Genomic DNA, 19,611 nt, shown 5'->3' on the forward strand with positions numbered 1-19,611 from the left:
AAAATTAAATTTCTGCCTTCTAGAACAAAGGTGTATTACACGGAATCTTCCATTCTTTGTTCAAATTCAAATCAACCAACCCTTTATACTCTTGTTCTTTCTTCTTTCAAATTTCCATTCCTGTTACCATAGGAACCTGCTGGCTGTCAAGCCTTCAAGCATAGCAAGGGCCCAAGCTTAGAAAAGGGTGTGAAGGGGGACTATGTCAAAGGCCAAAATCTGACTCACCAGAATCAGAATTCCAACCTTTGTTACTCTACAAAGGGTCTGGTAACCATAGAAACTGCATCCTCCTGAGTTTGGGAATAAATTCACTAAACGTATAACCAAATATAGAACAGTCTTGAAAATAACAGTATTCATATGGCTTTTTCAGATTCATATAATAAGAAATCATTTTTTAAAATAAACATTTAAAAATAAATAATTTAAGTCATTAAAAATAAGACTTTCTAAAACTCCACCTTTCTGTAACAAAATTCCTAGTGAAAAAGGCCCAAACCTTTAAGAATTTTATTTAAAAAAAAATTCTAGATGTGTAAATTACCTCTAATAGATTTGCTATTCTTTTACAAACCTTATTTGTTTTAAATATTCCAAGATAACATATTAAATACTTTCCAATTTCATCAAGTTGGTATGCAGAAATTTGCCATTAGCACATAAGCATATTTATCTTCCTAACTCAAAGAGTTCCAGAGCACTTCATAAATTTTTCCTTAGTAAATAAATGTTTAATGTTTAATATTCCAAATACCATGAACAGTTCTGAATATTGTCCTGTGAGAAATATCTATAAATACTGCTATGGAATATCCAGAACATACTGTAAAGTGAAAAAAAAAAAAAGTGGAAAAAATAAACAGTATGATACTATATCAAAAAAGGTGGAAGGATATATATAGTATATAAACATTTTAAACAAATCTTATATTTATATTTACAGTTTTTAATGGAAGGATTAACAAAAAAACTTTTTAAAATGGCTAACTTTAAGGGGAAGGAGAGAATAAGAGGAGAGATAGAAGCTAGATTTCTATGAATGCACTTTATTTTATATGTAAAATTTGTAAATTATAAAATAAATCTAAATAAAAAATATTTTTAGGGAAGCAAATGTGGCTCAAGGAGTTGGGCACCCGCCTACCACACGGGAGGTCCTGGATTCAGGTCCCAGTGCCTCCTAAAGAGAAGACAAGCAGATGCTGCCACAGCCGCTGCAAGGAGCAGGCACCTAAAGGAGCAGATGTCACAAGCCAGCAGATGCCACAGCCAGCAGGGAGCAGATATGACTCAGGTGGTTGGGTGCTCGACTCCCATGCTGGAGCTCCCAGGTTTGGTACCCAGTACCTCCTGGAGAAGGCAAGCAATGAGCAGACAGATTTGGGAAACATCTGGGGGCAGGGGTACAAAAATGAATAAATAAATGAATAAAAGTAAACAAATCTTTAAAAAAAAAATTTAAAGTGGTATCTCACAATCAAAAGCAAAATGAAACCTAAGGAATGTTGAATTGGTGGCTTAACTACCCATAAAGGAATTACTTAAGTCACCTTAAAACACAGTAATTTGGGAAGCAGATGTGGCTCAAGCAGTTGGGGGCCTGCCTACCACATGGAGATCCTGGGTTTGGTTCCTGGTACCTTCTAAAGAAGATAAGCAAGATGGCGAGATGACGCAATGAAGAAACACAATGAGAGACACAACAAGCAGGTAGCAGAGGTGGCTCAAGCAATTGGGTACCTCCCTCCCATGTGGGAGTTCCCAGGTTTGGTTCCCAGTGCCTCCTAAAAAGACTACGAGCACACAACCAACAAACACAGAGAGCAGACAGTAAGCACAAACAACAGTGTGTGTGGGGGTGGGGGCAGAAATAAGTAAAGTAAATCTTAAAAAAAAAACACAGTAATTTGCCGTACATCCTGAGTGACATACATCTCTAAAGACAAATTACAAATTAGAAGTACAAATTACTAAACTGCTTTCAGTATCATAAGTTAGTAATAATATTGCTATTATTTTGAAACTAATGTGTATCTGTATATAATAAAGCTTCAGTATAAAAGAGACAACTATAAACTTAAAGATATTTAATAAAAACCCTGTATCATTTGAATTTTAAGTATCAATATGAATTTAGGATGTATTTTCTCTTTTCTTAAAAAGAAAAAGTATTTCCTAAAGTCTTCTCCACGAAAAGGCCTAAAAATGACCAGCGTGTACCAGGCTCAGCACCCAGATGGTGGTCTCTAACTATCATTTCCAGTTAAAAGGAACCAGTGCGCCAAGAGGAATGGCTGGTTCACAACTTGAGGCAGGATTTTATGAAATAAGCTTACATCATACCAGAAAACAAGCAAGCTCTCAAAGACCACTGGAATAGGGGTCAAAGGCGTGCAGGAACTCCGCTGAAGAGGCTCCTACTTTCAAAGACGGAGCATTTTAGAATAACTGCAATGGGTTAAAACACATCAAATATGTTAAAAATCCATGAGTTCACAGTGATACTAAAAAATTTTTAAAAATAAACTCATTGCCACCTTCGGAGTAGCTTGTGAATCAATTCATTATTCTAAAACCTAGTAAATAAAGGGCAAGAATCAAGTATTTCTCTGACTTTCTTATTTAAACCGCACATCAGAGCAACCCAATAGTCTAGGAGGAAAATTTTCTGTTTATAGAAGTATTTCAGCTAATAAATGAAGAAGGAATGATAAAATTAGAATATCATCACCTTGCAAACCATTAATAAAATGTTTGATCTAGGAAGTAATGATCATCAACAGCTTCTAATACCACAAAAAGAATGGCAACCAGACATTACGTGCCTCCAGGTGGATGTTGCACCATCTATGAAAGTGTTTCCAAAAAGTTTTTAGAAAACCAAACCTGAATCTAATCAAGCCTATATATCTGCCAGTTTACAGAAAATAAAGGAGATGGAGGACATGATAACACTGCAAGAATGCAACCAGCAAAATCCAAACTATGAGAAACTCTATAGGACAGACAGATTAAAAAAAGGGGGGGGGGGGGAGAATCTATAAACTAAGACACTTCAGAAACCTATCAATTAAATGTAATGTATATAACTCTGACTTTAAAAAACCACCTATTAAAAATTATGAGGGAGCTGATATGGCTCAAGCATTGAGCGCCTGCCTCCCACAGGGAGGTCTGGGGTTGGGTTTGAGGTGACTCCTGAAAAAAACAAAAACAAACGAACAAAAAGACCAACTTAGGAAAGCCAATGTGGCTCAGGGGTTGAACGCCAGCTTCCCATATACAAGGTCCCAGGTTCAATTCCCAGCCCCCAGTACCTGAAAAAAAAGATTATGAAGCAGGGTAATTTGAACATTAACTGAATATTAATTGGAACTGAATAAGCATTATCTTTTCAGAAGTGGTAAGGTATTGTGGCTATATATTTTAAGAGTCCAAATCGTTTAGAGATATATACTGAAATATTTATGTATGAAATTATAGTGTTTGGGATTTGCTTCAAAGTAACCCAGTTTTGGGGAGGTGCAGTGATAGATGAAACAAGACTAGCTATGAGTTGACAATTTTTTTTTAAAGATTTATTTATTCCCCACCCCACCCCCTTGAGGCTTATTTGCTGACTTCTCTCTGTGTCCATTTGCTGTGTGTTCTTCTGTGTCTGTTTGTCTCACTTTGATGCGTCATCTTGCTGCGCCAGTTCTCCGTGGGCGCGGGCTCTCAACTCTACCGGGCGCGGGCCAGCTTGCCTTCACAAGGAGTCCCTGGGACACAAACCTAGGGCCTCCCATATGGTAGACGGGAGCCCAATCAATTGAGCTACAGATGCTTCCGAGTTGATAATTTTTGAAGCCGGATAATAGGCACATAGCATTCATTATACTATTCTCCATTTACATATAACCAAAATTTTTCATAATAAAAAGCTAAAAAAAATACAAATAAAAAACCTGGGATTTAAGTTTGGAAAACTGGTTTAAACATACTTTGTCCTTAATGAACTATAAAGGACACCAGGGATGTTCAGGCTTTTAGGCTTTGTATTCCCACTAGGCATCTATCCTGCTGGCAGCTTCCCCTTCTCCCATTGTAAGCAAACGTTAAATAACTAAAAGATCTTAAATCTCCCAGAAGTTTTCCTCTGATTATCCTTGTAAGTCTACTTAAAAAAAAAAGACAAGCACTCAACCTACCTTCCAAAAGATTAAAGATCACATACTGTCCACATACTAACTGACATTAAGGACAGGGTTAGAGGCAACAAAGAATAATGCTCTGCATTCACAGAACACTTTAATTTTTCAGAATTCTTTAATACACAGTTCACTTATCTCATTTGATCTTCACAACAACCCTGTAAAACAGACAGGGAAAAATCCACTTCCTAGAGAAAATCAACACAGAGGTCAGCAGCTAGTTTATGGCCCGATACAAATCTCCCATCCTTGTTCTAGTGCTTTTCCACTGTTCCCTTCCCATTCCATTTTGTTTAATTATTCAGTATAGGGGGAAAGCTGCCTGGAACTCTTTTATTACCAATGGAATTATAAATACCCGATAAGGTGTGGCTTGATAGTTACTGACAATTTGTTGATTATTGCTCCATGCTGGACAGCTCCCAAAAAACTTACTTAGCAATTTAGATGGCTCAAAAATGGTCTGGGAAACTCAGGAATGTGATTTTTTTTCTATCAGAGGCCAGATACTTAAGAGGAAAAAGAGACATAAAGTTAAGAACTTAAAAACTTTAGTGTGTGTGTTTATATATCGATGTGCAGGTTTGGGAAGGTAGTTATGGAGAAATAAATGTATCAGCAATGACCTTCTTTTCTAACTTAATGGATTGACACATCCCATTTATTTAAACTTATCCCACTTACAATGAAAGTACAAACTAGGAATCCTCTACACACAATGAGAGAACATCTAACCTGTAGACTGTGACTAGACAAATCTGAAATAAAGCAGACTCTGCACTGACTCTCATCCTTGGCATCCCTAGCCTGCCCCCACATCCCTCTGCTCCAGGCACTTTTCATTCTGCTTCACCAAACAACAGGACAGGAACGGACCTTAGGCAGTCTTGAAACTTAGGCCTCCTAAAAGAGGCTATCCTGGGAAAATGTTTTTCAATTCATCAGTTTCACAGTGAACACTCAAGAATGTGCTGAGATTGTTTTTTGCTCCTGGTAAAAGCTGGCAGGCATGTATCCAGACTCTCTGGATCAGAAGAGGGTTAGAAGTGGAACGTGTCATCAGCAGCTATGAATGCTTCTAAGGACCCAAAAGCCTGACTTCCATCTGGAAGCATGCTGTGCTGTCTGTTGAGTTTCCATGTCCTTTGCTATTACAGAAACGTGACATCTTAAAACTGTGTCTGATGATTCTGTCAGTGACATCATTATTCTGATATAACAACCACACCACCAGCAACTATCTCCAACATTACTCCAAATCAGCAGAGCTTTCTCTCAGAAACTCCTACCCACTAAGGCACTCTCCCTAGATGTCTGAAATTCAGAGGCCAACCCCACTGCCCATAAAACGTCTAGCTGCATGGGCACCTTTGAGAAGCAGAGAGATAGTCTACCCTACCATGACAATAAATGCTCCATGAACCTGTAATCAGGGATGCAAGTTCACCTGAAGCAAACATATTTTCTTTCTATTATAGTCTCTCTAGGGTAATATAGAATTTGGAGCAGAATTAACATTTATGAATCACTTATTTATACCATGAATTGTACTAGCCACTTTATAAATATCTCATTTAATCCTAACAGCCCTTCAAGGTATTTTCATTATTATTGCCTTTTCACAAAGAAACTAAGGTTCAAGAAGGTTAAATGACTTGTCCAAAGTCAAGTAGTTTGTGGCAGAGCCAAAAGTTGAATCCAAGCCATTACAAACATCTTTACGATTTGCTTTCCAAAGGAGTTATATTAATTTATAATGATACTAGATATAAAGCTATTCCTATTACAATTTTTTGTGAGAAAACTGATGGCTTTAATAAACAGCAGGGACTATCATGCCTGAAATCAACTTACTGTATTAAACAAATATCCATTTTAATACATCCTAATCTGACAGTACATAGACTCCCTCTTTACCAATTACACATTGCAATCAGGGGAAGAGAAGAAAATGTTTTGTTCAACCTCTACAGCATTTTCCAGTATTTAGAATATATGATTCCCACGCCCATACAGAAATTTATGAACAATAATCTTCCTACAAATTTCCCAAAACATATTTGTGTTAGTCAACTTTGAAGTAATGAATCTTTGAGTTTTACTATAAATTGAAGAGTTCCAAAACACATAGGTTTCAATTTGTTAAAAGCACTGTAAAACATAGATTAAAGACGAAAGTACAAAATATTCTCTCTACATTATTTGTATTTGTAGGTACATGAGTATAAGAGAATGGATAAACAGTAAAAGCTGTCATTTCTAGAATACTTACTATGTGCCAAGTACTGTATACACATTTTCATTTTGTACCTTAAAAAACCCATGTGATGTAGGTATTATTAGCTTCACATTACAAGCAAAGAAATTACGAGGATGAAATTCAAATAACTTGCTCAAAGTGAAATAGCTCGAAAGTGGTGGGACTAGAACGCAAACCTAGGTTTGTGCAACTCCAAAGCCGACATTCCTTACCACTCCTGTTAACTGCTTCCCACTTCTTACCTGGTAAATAGACCCTTGTCCCCTTTTCCACAATTCTAAGACCATGATAGAGGCTGACTCTCTCTCCTGCTCTCTCTCTCATTCTCTCTCATTCTCTCTCTTAAACTCATTATTGACTATAACCATTCATTTTTCATAGTTATAAAGTAATTATTTAATTAAGAGAAATGCATGAAGAACCACCATTAGAAAAATTCAAGTAAAGCAATAATTTTTCATAAAATACTGAGAGGTCAGAAAGAAATAATTTAAACAAAAACATTTTCATTGTTTGAGTTATCATTCTTAAATTGATGTAAACAAGGTAAGACCAGGAAATCATTCTAAGTATCCAAGAAAATTCAAATTCTAAAAGTTGAAATTCAAGCCTAAAAGTTGAACAAGAACTCATTTTTTCCAATTACAATAGATTCAATACTAAATAACTGAATTGTGAATAATATTCTGCTCTTTATCTGAAGTTTATTAGCCAAATAACAGAATAGGTGTTACCATATTAAAATTAAATTTAAATAATGTAAAACTTCTAAATGGCTAATATCTTCCATATTTCAGTGTTTCAAATTTCTTTATAAAATTTTTTATGATAAAAATAAGACAAAAGTAACTTTCCTTAAACATGAATTCTTCAGTCTATCAGAGTTTGAATGTAAATACATAATTTTTTAAATGTATAAAATATAGTTATACAGTACTTCAAAATAAGAAAAACCTTAATATTCTTCCTGTTGTTTATTTGACACATTCAGATTAGTTAATAGGGCATATATATATGTGAGTCATTTTCTAAGACATGTCAAAGAATAGATAAAGTCTTACCTCCATTGCTAAAGCTGCTGTTTGCTGGTCATAATGATTCAGGAGATTAGGCATGAAGGTAGTATTATAAGGCAAATCTTGGCACATCCTCAAGGTAATGGGTTCACAAGAAAACAAACTGTGTCCACCTATGTGCCCTACGATCATAGTCAAGGGCCAAAGACAGAAGACGATCCAACTCATAGCCATCCTTCCTGGATCTGAATGAGATTCAGATGATCGGACTACTCAATATGTACTTTAGGTCTCAGCTTGAGAGTACTTCTTATATATCTTACTGTTAAGTTCTTCAAACAGTTAAATACTCTGCCGTCAGAGCTTTGTTCGCTTGATCTCACAAAAGGCATTTGTTTTTGGTTTCACAACATGGGAAAATGACATCATCTTGCCTCTTCTTTTCATTTTATTACATAGGGCATATTTGGCCAAAATATAAAGTAGATTAACCACATTCCCAAACAACAGATTCCATTTTAGGAGAAGCACTATTTCATCCTCTTATTGAAATATCTGAAAAGCATTTAAAGAATGGGAGAAATTAGCCATTTCCTCTATAATTATTGTATACTTGATATTAAAATCTTCAATAAAAGATATCATACTGACATAATAATTTACATGTGCACTTCATAAAGACATAATAATTTTCTACTTTATTACTTATTCTATGGATATATTAAAACAATCCTTAAACAGAATTTAAAGGCAAATCTATGCCAGCTATAGTACAAGGTTAACCTCTTATCTATGATGGCAATTTTTCATTTTTAACAAAATCTGATTTTGAAAATTTTTATGTTGTTGTCCTAAATTTTAAGAGATAACTGTCATACTTATTACCTAAGTTATTAAATTTTATTATATATTAAAAATTAATAGGGTTCTTTTACCTCAGCTGATCTGGCAAAAGACATCCATACCTTGAAAGTCAAACGATATAGACTCAAGCCTCTTACTCACTGCTTGACCATGAACATATCACTTAACTTCTCTGAACCCAGAATTTTTCTTCCTTAAAACAATTCCAGGGAAACGGAATTGGCCCAATGGTTAGGGCGTCCGTCTACCACATGGGAGGTCCGTGGTTCAAGCCCCGGGGCCTCCTTGACCCGTGTGGAGCTGGCCCATGCGCAGTGCTGATGCGCGCAAGGAGTGCCGTGCCACACAGGGGTGTCCCCCGCGTAGGGGAGCCCCACGCGCAAGGAGTGCACCCGTAAGGAGAGCCGCCCAGCGCAAAGGAGGGAGCAGCCTGCCGAGGAATGGCACCGCCCACACTTCCCGTGCCGCAGACGACAACAGAAGCGGAAAAAGAAACAAGACGCAGCAAAAAGACACAGAAAACAGACAACCGGGGGAGGGGAGGGGAATTAAATAAAAATAAATCTTTAAAAAAAAAAAAAAAATTCCGGGGAAGCAGACGTGGCTCAAGCAGTTGGACACCCACCTACCACATGGGAGGTCCCAGGTTCAGTTCCCGGTGCCTCCTAAAGAAGACGAGCGAGACCGAGAGCTGACATGACAAGCTGGCATGGCAAAGTGACACAACAAGATGACACAATGAGGAGACACAACAAGGAAACACAATGAGAGACACAACATGCTGGAGCAGAGGTAGCTCAAGTAATTGGGTGCCTCCCTTCCACATGGGAGGTCCCGGTTTTGGTTCCCAGTGCCTACTAAAAAGAAGATAAGCAGACACAACACACAAACAGACACAAAGAGCAGACAGCGAGCACAAACAGTGAGGGGGGAGGGAGAGAAATACATAAATAAAATAAATCTTAAAAAAAAAAAAAAAACGCAAATGATTCCAATACCACATCTCTTCACTGGGATGAAGTTTGTGTGAATTATTAAATGTTTGCAAAATGTATCATTTATAAATGATAAAGCAGCATCAAACATTAGGTATTTTTACTATTGAACTACAGTTGATAGAGGTAGCCCCTAATATTTAACTAATATTAAACTGGCAAATGAAAGATTCTAAAAGTAATACCAGGAAAATTTTCCAAGATTTTATCTTTTTAGGTAGCATAAAAATTTAGTACTTAAATATAGCCCTGAATAAGAAACATTTGAGCAACAAATGGCCATTATACAGTCAGGCTGCACAGAAAATCCTTCCTAAAAAGTAGCAGTGGAAATAGTAATGATTCCCAATTATAGTTTCCACTAAACTCTGGAATCTTTCACTTGCCTCTACATTTCCAGGAGAAAGAACACACACAATTGTCAATTAGGCCAAAAGGGTGTGGATGGAGAAGGCAGGTGTAGCGGTTTGATATTATTGATGAATTCCAAAAAGAAATATTGGATTGTTTGTAAACTGATCTTTTCCTCTGGGCATATTAGATTATATTGGATTCATAGGTTTACTTGATTAAGTAATTATGTAAACCTCTTATGCCAGTAGGGCATTGAGTCCCCACCCTTTGATGGGGCACAGCAAAGAACAGAGTTAGGGTTTTTAATGTTGGAGTTTGATGCTGAAGCTGGAGCCCCAGGGAGAGAGACAAAGTTGTTCACCTGATAGTCTACAGCTGACCTTGTAGAGAGAGGCAAAACCCAGAGAGCCTCAGAGACTACAGCTGACCTTGCGGAGAAAACAGAGGAGCTGAGTCAAGAGGAACCCAGAACCTTCGCAAACGTCGGCAGCCATCTTGCTCCAACACGTGAAAATAAGACTTTGGTGAGGGAAGTAACTTATGCTTGGCCTATCTATAAGCTCCTACCCCAGATAAATACCCTTTATAAAAACTAACCAATTTCTGGTATTTTGCATTGGCACCCCTTTGGCTGACTAATACACAGGTCTAGATGAAAAAGGCATATTCTAAGCTATCATCGCTTCTCAGCCTTTCTGCTAAGACCAAGTATAGTATCTGTTGTCAGTCTAAGCTACTATACTCCAATTTGGTTTGATCAAGATGCTAAACTTACTTTTGTTTCATTTTGTTTCATGTAAACTGGATAATTTTGTGTGGAGAGTCTAGGTTGGAAAAAGATGAGAACTTCAGGTTCAGAAATTGAGTCCCATATTAAGAGGACTCAGATCTTGGGCCTGGAGCTGATATGGCTTAAATAGGGAAAGAAACTACACTTTCTGTACTGGTCATCTATGACTGGGACTGCTGCATCTGAAGCTTCAGCTCTAGTCAGAAAACTATTTGGGGAAAGTAAAGCAATGCCTGAATCTTCCCAATTACTCCCCCAAGTAGATGGTCTTGAATGGTAGAAAAGGAAAGTATGTGGCTTCTAGAATTAGGAAACTAAAGTTATAAGCAAACCCTGCACCAAAAGTCTAATTAAATTTCCCTGAGCTCTGTATCAGAGATCTTTGGGACAGCTTCTTGGCTTGTCACATTTTTTCTCCTTCAAGCTGATCTCCAAAAAGTGAGGTCTGGCTATACAAACTGACATTAAACATATTCACTTATAATTAAGCTTAACTATAACACAGCACAATAACAATTATGCATATCATTAAATATGTGTCAAATAACTTTTGAAAGCTTTATTTGATTTCAGTGTTAAAACATCCATTAAGTTTAGTCTTTGTAGCTTGTTGTTTATGTGGCAAGTTCATCTGCTTGTAACTTAAAAAAAAATTAAAGGGAATATTGTCCCCTACTAAATAGGAGTATAATAATACCAAGCATTTCATTTAGACTAATCTATTTTTCAAGAAGTTATGGATTTCACAATTGGATTTTTAAAAGTAGTTCAAACACCTCCTTATACTTCTGCTTACTCCATCTGTTTCACCTGATTTTCTCTCCAATGTTCCTTTGCCACATTTTTTTCCTTTTAAAGATTTATTCCTTTTATTTATTTTCCCCCCTTCCCCTCCTCCCACCCTGCTGTTGTTGCTGTCTGTGTTGCCTTCTCTTCCCATTTTCTCTCCTCTAGGATTCTCCAGGACTCGATCCTGGAGACCTCCGATGCAGAGAGGTTCCTTGTCAATGGCACCACCTCAGGTCCTGGTTTCTGCTGTGCTTCACCTTGACTCTCCCCTTGTCTTTTCTTGGCATCATAATCTTGCTGCATGACTTGCTTGTGAGGGGCACTGGCTTCCCATGTGGGCACGCTTTCTCTTCTTCTTTTTCACCAGGAGACCCCAAGGATCGAATCCAGGTCCTCCCATATGGTAGGCAGTAGCTTTATCACTTGAGCCACATCGACTTCCCTCCTTTGCCACTTTTGCACGTAAAACTTTCCACCTTCTTTCAAAGGTGCTTCCATTGTATACTAATGGATCCAAATTACCATATATCAAAACACTTCTGTAATATCTATTATGTTAAGCTGTGGTAGGGCAATAATCTCAGTATGTCAAGAGTGTAGTTAATGATTATTAAAATAACTAAGAGAAAGAAAAAAAAGTGAGACAAAAGGAAACAGACAATGTAAAGATGCCCCCTAAAACACCAGTTCTCTAATTTTAATGTGCAGCAGATTCATGAACTGCTCTTCCCCCAGTCCCAGGTTTAAGAAATCTGGAGAATGATGTGCATTCTAACAATTATTCCAGTATTGTTAAAAGTAGTGCATAAATTACATTTTGAGAAGTGCTATCCTAAAATAGAATAATGTAAAGAGTACAGGTATACTTTTACACAAATATATTTTCAGGAAAAGTAATACACAAAACAAATTATTAAAAAATGAAAGCAGATAAACAATAGCACTTTAATAAATAATGGGCAAAGGACATAAACCACACAATTTAAAAAAGAAATACAAATAGCAAAAAAAATACATATATGAAAAGATGTTCAAATTTACAAATAATAAAAAATCCAAGTATGAGATAGCATTTTTGCCAATCAGATGGCCAAAAATGATGACAGGACACAGCATAGGAAAGAGTATAGAGAAAAGAACATTTCAACACTATTGGTGGAATGTAAATTGCTACTTTAAAAAATGACCATTTAAATCAAAAGCCCTTAAAATGTGCACAATTTGATCCAGCAAATCTATTTTATAATTTGTTCTAAGAAACTAAACACATGATGCATAAATAAAAATGCTACTGTAATGTTTATAATAGGGGAAAACTGGAAACAACCAATTTTTTGTTGTCTATTATAAATCTACTAGTGATTGGTTAAATTATAGTACATCCGCATAGTGGAATATTATACAGTCACTAAAAAGGATGACCATAAACCTGTACTTACTGACATGGTAAGACATTCACAACATAATAAGCAAAAATACACAAACAAAAACAGTTTAGAAACAGTTCCTATATCTAATCCCATTTTTGTAAAAAAAAAAAAAAATAGGTGCAGAGAATATAATAAAACTTGGGGAGTGGATGTAGCTCAGTGGTTCAGTGCCCACTTCCCACGTATGAGGTCCTGGGTTCAATCTCCAGTATCTCAAAAAAATTTTAATAAAACTATGTTAAAATAAAATGTTATAAATGCTCTATGGGATTCTATAAAAGAACCTATGGCACATTATTTTGTGCATGGATAATTAGCCTCTGTTAAATCCACAAATGTATGCGGACTGGATGACAAGACTAAATACTAGTTGAATGACTAATTAGTTGGCTGCTAATTAAACAATAAGCCAAGGGATTCACTACCATCCTTTCCACTGTGGGTGGTAAGAAAAGCAAAAAAGTAATGGCCAACTTAGTTTGAGCTGGGTCAAAACTGATTTTCAGTGCTAAAAAAATCAGATCAACTATCAGCTGAGTAAAATGGTACACATATTTTAAAATTTTTGATACATGTTTCCAAATTACTCTTTAATAATATAATGAGCTAATTTTCTCCTCCTAATCAGTCTCATGTGAATGTGGGTAGCAAGTCATTTTTTCCTAAAGTGGGCTCATCCTTGGAAAAGCTGTAAGTTCAAGTTCTAGACCCAAAGAGATCCTTTCAAAATAAAGCAACTCACTTAATACAGGTCAAGTCTTTTTTTTACATTCTTATTTATAGCACCACATTTTTTACTGCACAAATCTACAGTATCTCAAGTAAATAAAAGGGACTGCTGGGTTAACATAATTGTAAAGAGCAGCTTCAGTGGCTAAGCCCCACACTCCCCCCAAAACTGAGTAGTATGACCACAGTTATTCATGCCCTATTTAAGGGTTAAGAGGCACATTCACTATCCTTGTTCTTAGAAAATATACATGGAAGTATTAAGTGTTCAAAAAGCATAATGCATACAACCTACTCTCAAATGTTCAGAAGAGAGAGAAAAAAATGATTAAAACAAATGTGGTAAAATATTATAAGTTGGTAAATCTGGGTATTTGGATAGGGAATATTTTGGAGATATATATTCTATGTATTATTTTTGCAACTGTTTTGTAAGCTTAAAATTATTTCAAAATACAGTTGTTGCTCCTGTTGTTTTTTAAAAAAGAGGCACATTGTCTTCTCCATAAAGCAATATAAAATATTTGGAAAACTGATTTCAGATTAAGTTACTCGGTTCTCACTCTATCAGAAAACAAGACTACTTTCTGTGTGTGTGTAATAAAAAGGCTATTTGCTGTTTACAAGTTTACTTCTGAGTAGCAAAGATTATTTCCCCTTCCCCATGTTTTTAGAATTTTCTGTATTCCCCCATTCCATTCTATCATGGCTGCCACAACTAAGCAGAGAGAAAGCGCAAGGACCTTCTTTTTCTTGCATCTATAGTGGAAACCTTAGCAGTAGCTATTAACTGTTCCAGGTCCGTCAGAAATGCACTAGATACTTTTTTGGGGAGTTTTTTGGAGGTACTGGCAATTGAACCCAGGACCTCATACGTGGGAAACAGGTGCTCAACCACCGAGCTGTATCTGCTCCCTAGTAAGAATTGTTTTTTTTGTTTGTTGGTTTGTTTTGCTTTATAGGAGGTACCAGGCATCAAACTCAGGACCTCGTACATGGGATCAGATGCTCAACCACTTTGAGCTACATCTGCTGCCTGACTAGATTACTTTTAAACCTACATATTTCTATTTTTATGAATGTGAAACATCAGAAATCTGATATTCCCAATTATTTATCAGTTTTTTTTAATGATAAAAGTAAATACACTTAAAATACAATAAACCTAGTATTTTTCCTGAGGAACAGCAATAAAGAAGGGGGTACAATCTTGGAAGACTTCCTAGGATGGCTGCAAAACTAGATCCAAAGAACTCAGGGAAAAGCAGGGGGTGGTAACTGTGAAGAGGAAAGCAGGCTGAATCTCTCAAGAAAAAATGGAAAAGTGGCCCTAAAGGCATATCAAGAGGGTCTAAGAACAGATGATGATGTTCATCAATTCAGAAGCAATTCACACTTTCTGTACACAAAGCAATTCGTTTCATCATTCTCAGAATAGATTTAATTTTCTTGACATCCTATAAACACTGCATTTCCAATTCAGAAATACCATCTTTGGGTTGCCTCACAGTATATACAGGTTATGCAGTGGTTACAGTGAGGGTAGGAGGAATATTGTCTTTCTTTCAGACTCGGTTTTCCAAGAATGAGTTACAAGGATTAGCAAGATTACCTCTGTATATCAGAGTTCCTTCTCAAGGAAATTATAGTCTTGTTAGAGAGGGAAAATACACACTCAGAGCATAAACAATGCTCTGCGAGTTATTCTCCTTTTCCTAAAGCCCATGTGGTCTTTGGCCTTTTTTGCTTTCCATTATCTTATTTAAAAAATAAATTCATTCTCAAACTATTGCCTCCTGCTTGCTACAGGAAAGTTTATATAGTTCAGATTTATTCATAGGGCCTAGATTCTTATTATCTCAGGATAAATATCCCTTTTCTGACTTTCTCTACCCCATCTCCCTAATTTTTAAAGTCCATCTTGTCATCTACTGATTACAACAAATAACATAATCTTTCAATGTGCTGAGGAATGGAGTATAAAACAAAACAGGTAACATTTAGGTTCAAAATCACAATGAAAGGTAGGCATCAAAAGTTGGTCCATACTTATAATTTACATTAAAACGAAAAAAGCAGATTTTTAAAAAATGAACTTGAAAATAAAACTGGAAAGTGAAAAGATGGTCAGATTCTGAACTATTAAAAGTAGGGTTGAAATTCCAGCCCAGTTTCCCTATCTAAGTAAAATCTGTTCATCAAAAAATTCTCTAATATCAAGCCATTGATATTTTTCCTTAGCAAGGGATGCTTTGTAGATTTCAATGAGATAGAATCTGGGGACAGAGCTTCCTGATGAGTTTTTTTTGTTTTGCTTTTAAGCCCATTAGCCTAGTTATATTCACTTCAAGTTTCATTTGCAGTGCATTCCTTGGATCCACCAAAACTGTCAGGAGTTCTCAGCAAAATGAATTTGAAAGCAAAGAGATCATTCATTTTTGACACAAGTCACTTAAAACTCTTTCCAACTCATGTATTCCTAGCCTTATAAAAAATGCCACCACTGAACACCTTCATTTCATTCCTTAAGACCCTGCTACACATCTTTTCTATAACCTATAATGAATAATTTTTCCAGTATTTATTTTCCAGACTACTCTTTTTATCTGCAATATTGCTCTATTTGTGGGCAGCTGTGGCATTTAGCAGCTTTGGGAGTAAAAAAAATCTGAGGCCAACACACCCCTCCCCCATAAAAAAAGATAAAATGTGGTTAAGAACTATTTCCTATCACTGGTCTCCTGAAGAAGATAAAGTCAACAGCACCCTAACATCAACAAATACTCTCAGAATAACTTTTGAGAATAAAATCTCAGTTTTACTAACACACTAATATGAAATTTAAGTTCAGTAGATATTTTTCCTGATGTCAAGTGGGAAACAGAGGACTATTGTGGGCAAAAATCTCCTCTGTCCTTTCCGGATGATAAAGCATTCACAAGGTACTCTACAAAGAAAGAATGTGCACTTTGCTATTAAATTCCCCTCAACCTTCCCTACTTCAAATATCTCAATCCGGGTACCCCCCCCAAGAAAAATCCACCAGCATGCTCAAAGCATAAAATAAAGCTTGTAAGAATAGAGGAGCTAGGATGGGAAAAGAAATGAAAGCACATAAGAGCCTTTACTACTTTCTTATATTAATGAACGACTTACAGATTTAGGCAAGGGTGGAGGTGGAGCATATTAGTAGTGGATGAGGAAAAAAAGTGGGCAAAGAGAAGGTACTTAAGCTTTATTAATGCACTTATGTTTCTAATAGTTTCAAAGCATGAGGGGCATGTTATTTTCCTAGAAACAGGGCAGCAAGGAAAGAAAGGGGCTGCATCTTAATTATATTCCATCTTTAGCTCTACACTTCCAAAGCCTGTCCAACCAAGCTTTTGCATCTCTTCCTACTGTCCCTAACTCAATCATTTTACCTTCCTTTTGTGCTTTGGTAGTACGAGAGGATTTTTCTTTTTCCTGGAGGAAAAAGTTTGCGTTGATTTGTTTAAAAGTATGGATGGACAGCACTACCTTGAGGAGTAACTGCTTTTTTTTTCACTTTCTGTTTGTTTTAGTAATTGCTTAACAGAACTAAGGATTTATCTATTCCTCTTCCAGGGTACAATGTAAAAAAAAAAAAGAAAGAAAGAAAGAAAGCTATCTGCACACCCCTAACGGCTAAGGAAGGCTGAAGAGGGAGCTACCACCCCCAACGTCAGTCAGGTCTTTGTTTCTTTGCTCTTTTTGTGCTGGCTTTTCAAATAACCCAATTCCCATAAATGAACACAGACCTATCAAAACAAATTCTATAAAATAAGATTTTGTTTGAATACTCTTATTTTATACCTTATATCCTGCTCCTTTATAGCAGTCATTGATGCTGCGTTACTGCTCTGCTGCTGCGCCTGTCTAAATTTAAAGGGGAACCAAAATTCAAATTTTCATTTTATACTGGGCAAAAACAGGACCTCTTTCTTGGGGCAGGTATTTTTAAGCTTCAAGTCAACTCCTATGCCTAAATTATTAGCATGTGCTTTTGTTCTCAGAAGAGCCTTCTTCTCTCATAGAGACACAACTCAGACTCCTAAAATATTAAAAACCTCTAGAAGAGTTTTAAATTTCTTAAAATGACTTATTTGCTTAATCCTTTAACAGCACCTTTCTTTCGGAGGTGTCGATTAATTATCCAAAAGCACCCCATTAAATTACACGTACTGGGGAAGAAAGAGCACCTGGGAGGGAGCGCTCCCCTCAGAGGAGACACAACTCTCGGCAGGGAGCTGAGGGTCAGCAGGTGCCAGGACGCCCACCCCCCGGCGCCGAGCCCGCGCCCCCCGCGCTCCCACGCGCTCCCGCGTCCCAGCAGGAGGGGAGGGGGCTCGGGCCGGGCCAGCTCCACCGCGAGGGTCCCACCGGAGGGGAGGGGGCTCGGGCCGGGCCAGCTCCACCGCGAGGGTCCCAGCAGGAGGGGAGGGGGCTCGGGCCGGGCCAGCTCCACCGCGAGGGTCCCACCGGAGGGGAGGGGGCTCGGGCCGGGCCAGCTCCACCGCGAGGGTCCCAGCAGGAGGGGAGGGGGCTCGGGCCGGGCCAGCTCCACCGCGAGGGTCCCAGCAGGAGGGGAGGGGGCTCGGGCCGGGCCAGCTCCACCGCGAGGGTCCCAGCAGGAGGGGAGGGGGCTCGGGCCGGGCCAGCTCCACCGCGAGGGTCCCACCGGAGGGGAGGGGGCTCGGGCCGGGCCAGCTCCACCGCGAGGGTCCCAGCAGGAGGGGAGGGGGCTCGGGCCGGGCCAGCTCCACCGCGAGGGTCCCACCGGAGGGGAGGGGGCTCGGGCCGGGCCAGCTCCACCGCGAGGGTCCCAGCAGGCGGGAGGGGGCTCGGGCCGGGCCTCCACCGCGAGGGTCCCACCGGAGGGGACGGGGGTCGCGCCGGGCCTCCACCGCGAGGGTCCCACCGGAGGGAGGGGGCTCCCCCGAGGGTCCCCCCTAGGGAAGGGGGCCCCGGCTCCGCACTCCACAGGTTGCCCGCCACGCTCGGGAGGCGCACGGTGGGGGTACCCCGCCTGCCCCCGTCTGACCCCCCGGCCCGCGCCGACCCGCCCCGGCCCGCGCGAGGCTTTTGTTGTGGCCGCGACGAGGAGCGCGGTCCCCGGGGAGGCGGCGGGGCCGCTGACGGCTCGGGGCTCCCCCCACCGGGTGCCCCCCGCCGTCCGGGCGCCCCTCGTTGGGCGCTCCCCGCCCCCGGGCGCCCCTGCCCGAGCCCAGCCCGGCCGCGCGCTCGGGGCTCACCTCAGACCGCGGCCGAGAGGAGGCGGCAGCGCGGGGGCGGCAGGCGGCCCCTCAGGCGGACGCGGCGGGCGAGACGCCGGGCGCGCCTCCGCGTGGGCGCGCGCCTTCACGAGCGCCGGGGCGCGCGGCCCGGGACGGGGGCGCGCACGCACGACGCAGGCGCGCTGCGCACGCTCGGCCGGGGGCGCCCGCGAGCAGCCCGGCTGCGGCCGGGGGAGCCGCGGGGTTTCCTCCTGCCCAGAGCCGGCCTTTTGGCGGCCCCGCGTCGGTGCGGCGGCCTCGGGGTCTGGAAGGGTTTCCCTGCGCCCTGAGGCTTCCGGCGCTCCCTGAGCCGCCGAATCGCCCACGCCTGTGGCTGCCTGCTGGAGCCCCCGAACCTGCCAGGGCGAGACCCGGGGCTGGGGGAGGCCTGGGACGGGGAGGGGTCCCCCAAACCTGCCAGGGCGAGGCCCGGGGCTGGGGCAGGCCTGGGACGGGAAGGGGCCCCCCAAACCTGCCAGGGCGAGACCCGGGCGGGGGGGAGGCCTGGGACGGGCAGGGGTTCCCCAAACCTGCCAGGGCGAGACCCGGGGCTGGGGGAGGCCTGGGACGGGAAGGGATCCCCCAAACCTGCCAGGGCGAGACCCGGGCGGGGGGGAGGCCTGGGACGGGAAGGGGTTCCCCTAAACCTGCCAGGGCGAGACCTGGGGCTGGGAGGCCTGGGACGGGGAGGGGCCCCCCAAACCTGCCAGGGCGAGACCCGGGCGGGGGGGAGGCCTGGGACGGGAAGGGGTCCCCTAAACCTGCCAGGACGATACTCGGGGCTGGGGGAGGCCTGGGACGGGGAGGGGTCCCCCAAACCTGCCAGGGCGAGACCCGGGGCTGGGGGAGGCCTGGGACGGGGAGGGGTCCCCCAAACCTGCCAGGGCGAGGCCC

At 40.7% G+C, this 19,611-nt stretch overlaps 1 protein-coding gene across 6 annotated transcripts in view; it reads right to left on the reverse strand.

The window, feature by feature from the left end:
• FZD3 (frizzled class receptor 3) overlaps positions 1-18,872 on the reverse strand; it is a 128,687-nt gene extending 109,815 nt beyond the window's left edge. For 3 of the 6 annotated variants that reach the window (XR_011647418.1, XR_009183512.2, XM_058288077.2), the window contains exons 1-2: positions 18,697-18,804; positions 7,518-8,027 (exon numbers count right to left, since the gene is read on the reverse strand). Coding sequence is in view for 2 of the 6 variants with exons in the window: in XM_058288077.2 (XP_058144060.1) it covers positions 7,518-7,706 (189 nt within the window). In the remaining 4 variants the exon portion in view is untranslated. Of the gene's footprint in view, positions 1-7,517; positions 8,028-18,696 lie in introns of all 6 variants that reach the window. The other 3 variants (XR_011647419.1, XM_004454788.5, XM_058288079.2) reach the window with 3 other exon arrangements.
• Between the last annotated feature and the right edge of the window lie 739 nt (positions 18,873-19,611).

This window comes from Dasypus novemcinctus, chromosome 25, assembly GCF_030445035.2.
Source record: "Dasypus novemcinctus isolate mDasNov1 chromosome 25, mDasNov1.1.hap2, whole genome shotgun sequence".
NCBI classification, from domain to species: Eukaryota; Metazoa; Chordata; class Mammalia; order Cingulata; family Dasypodidae; genus Dasypus; species Dasypus novemcinctus.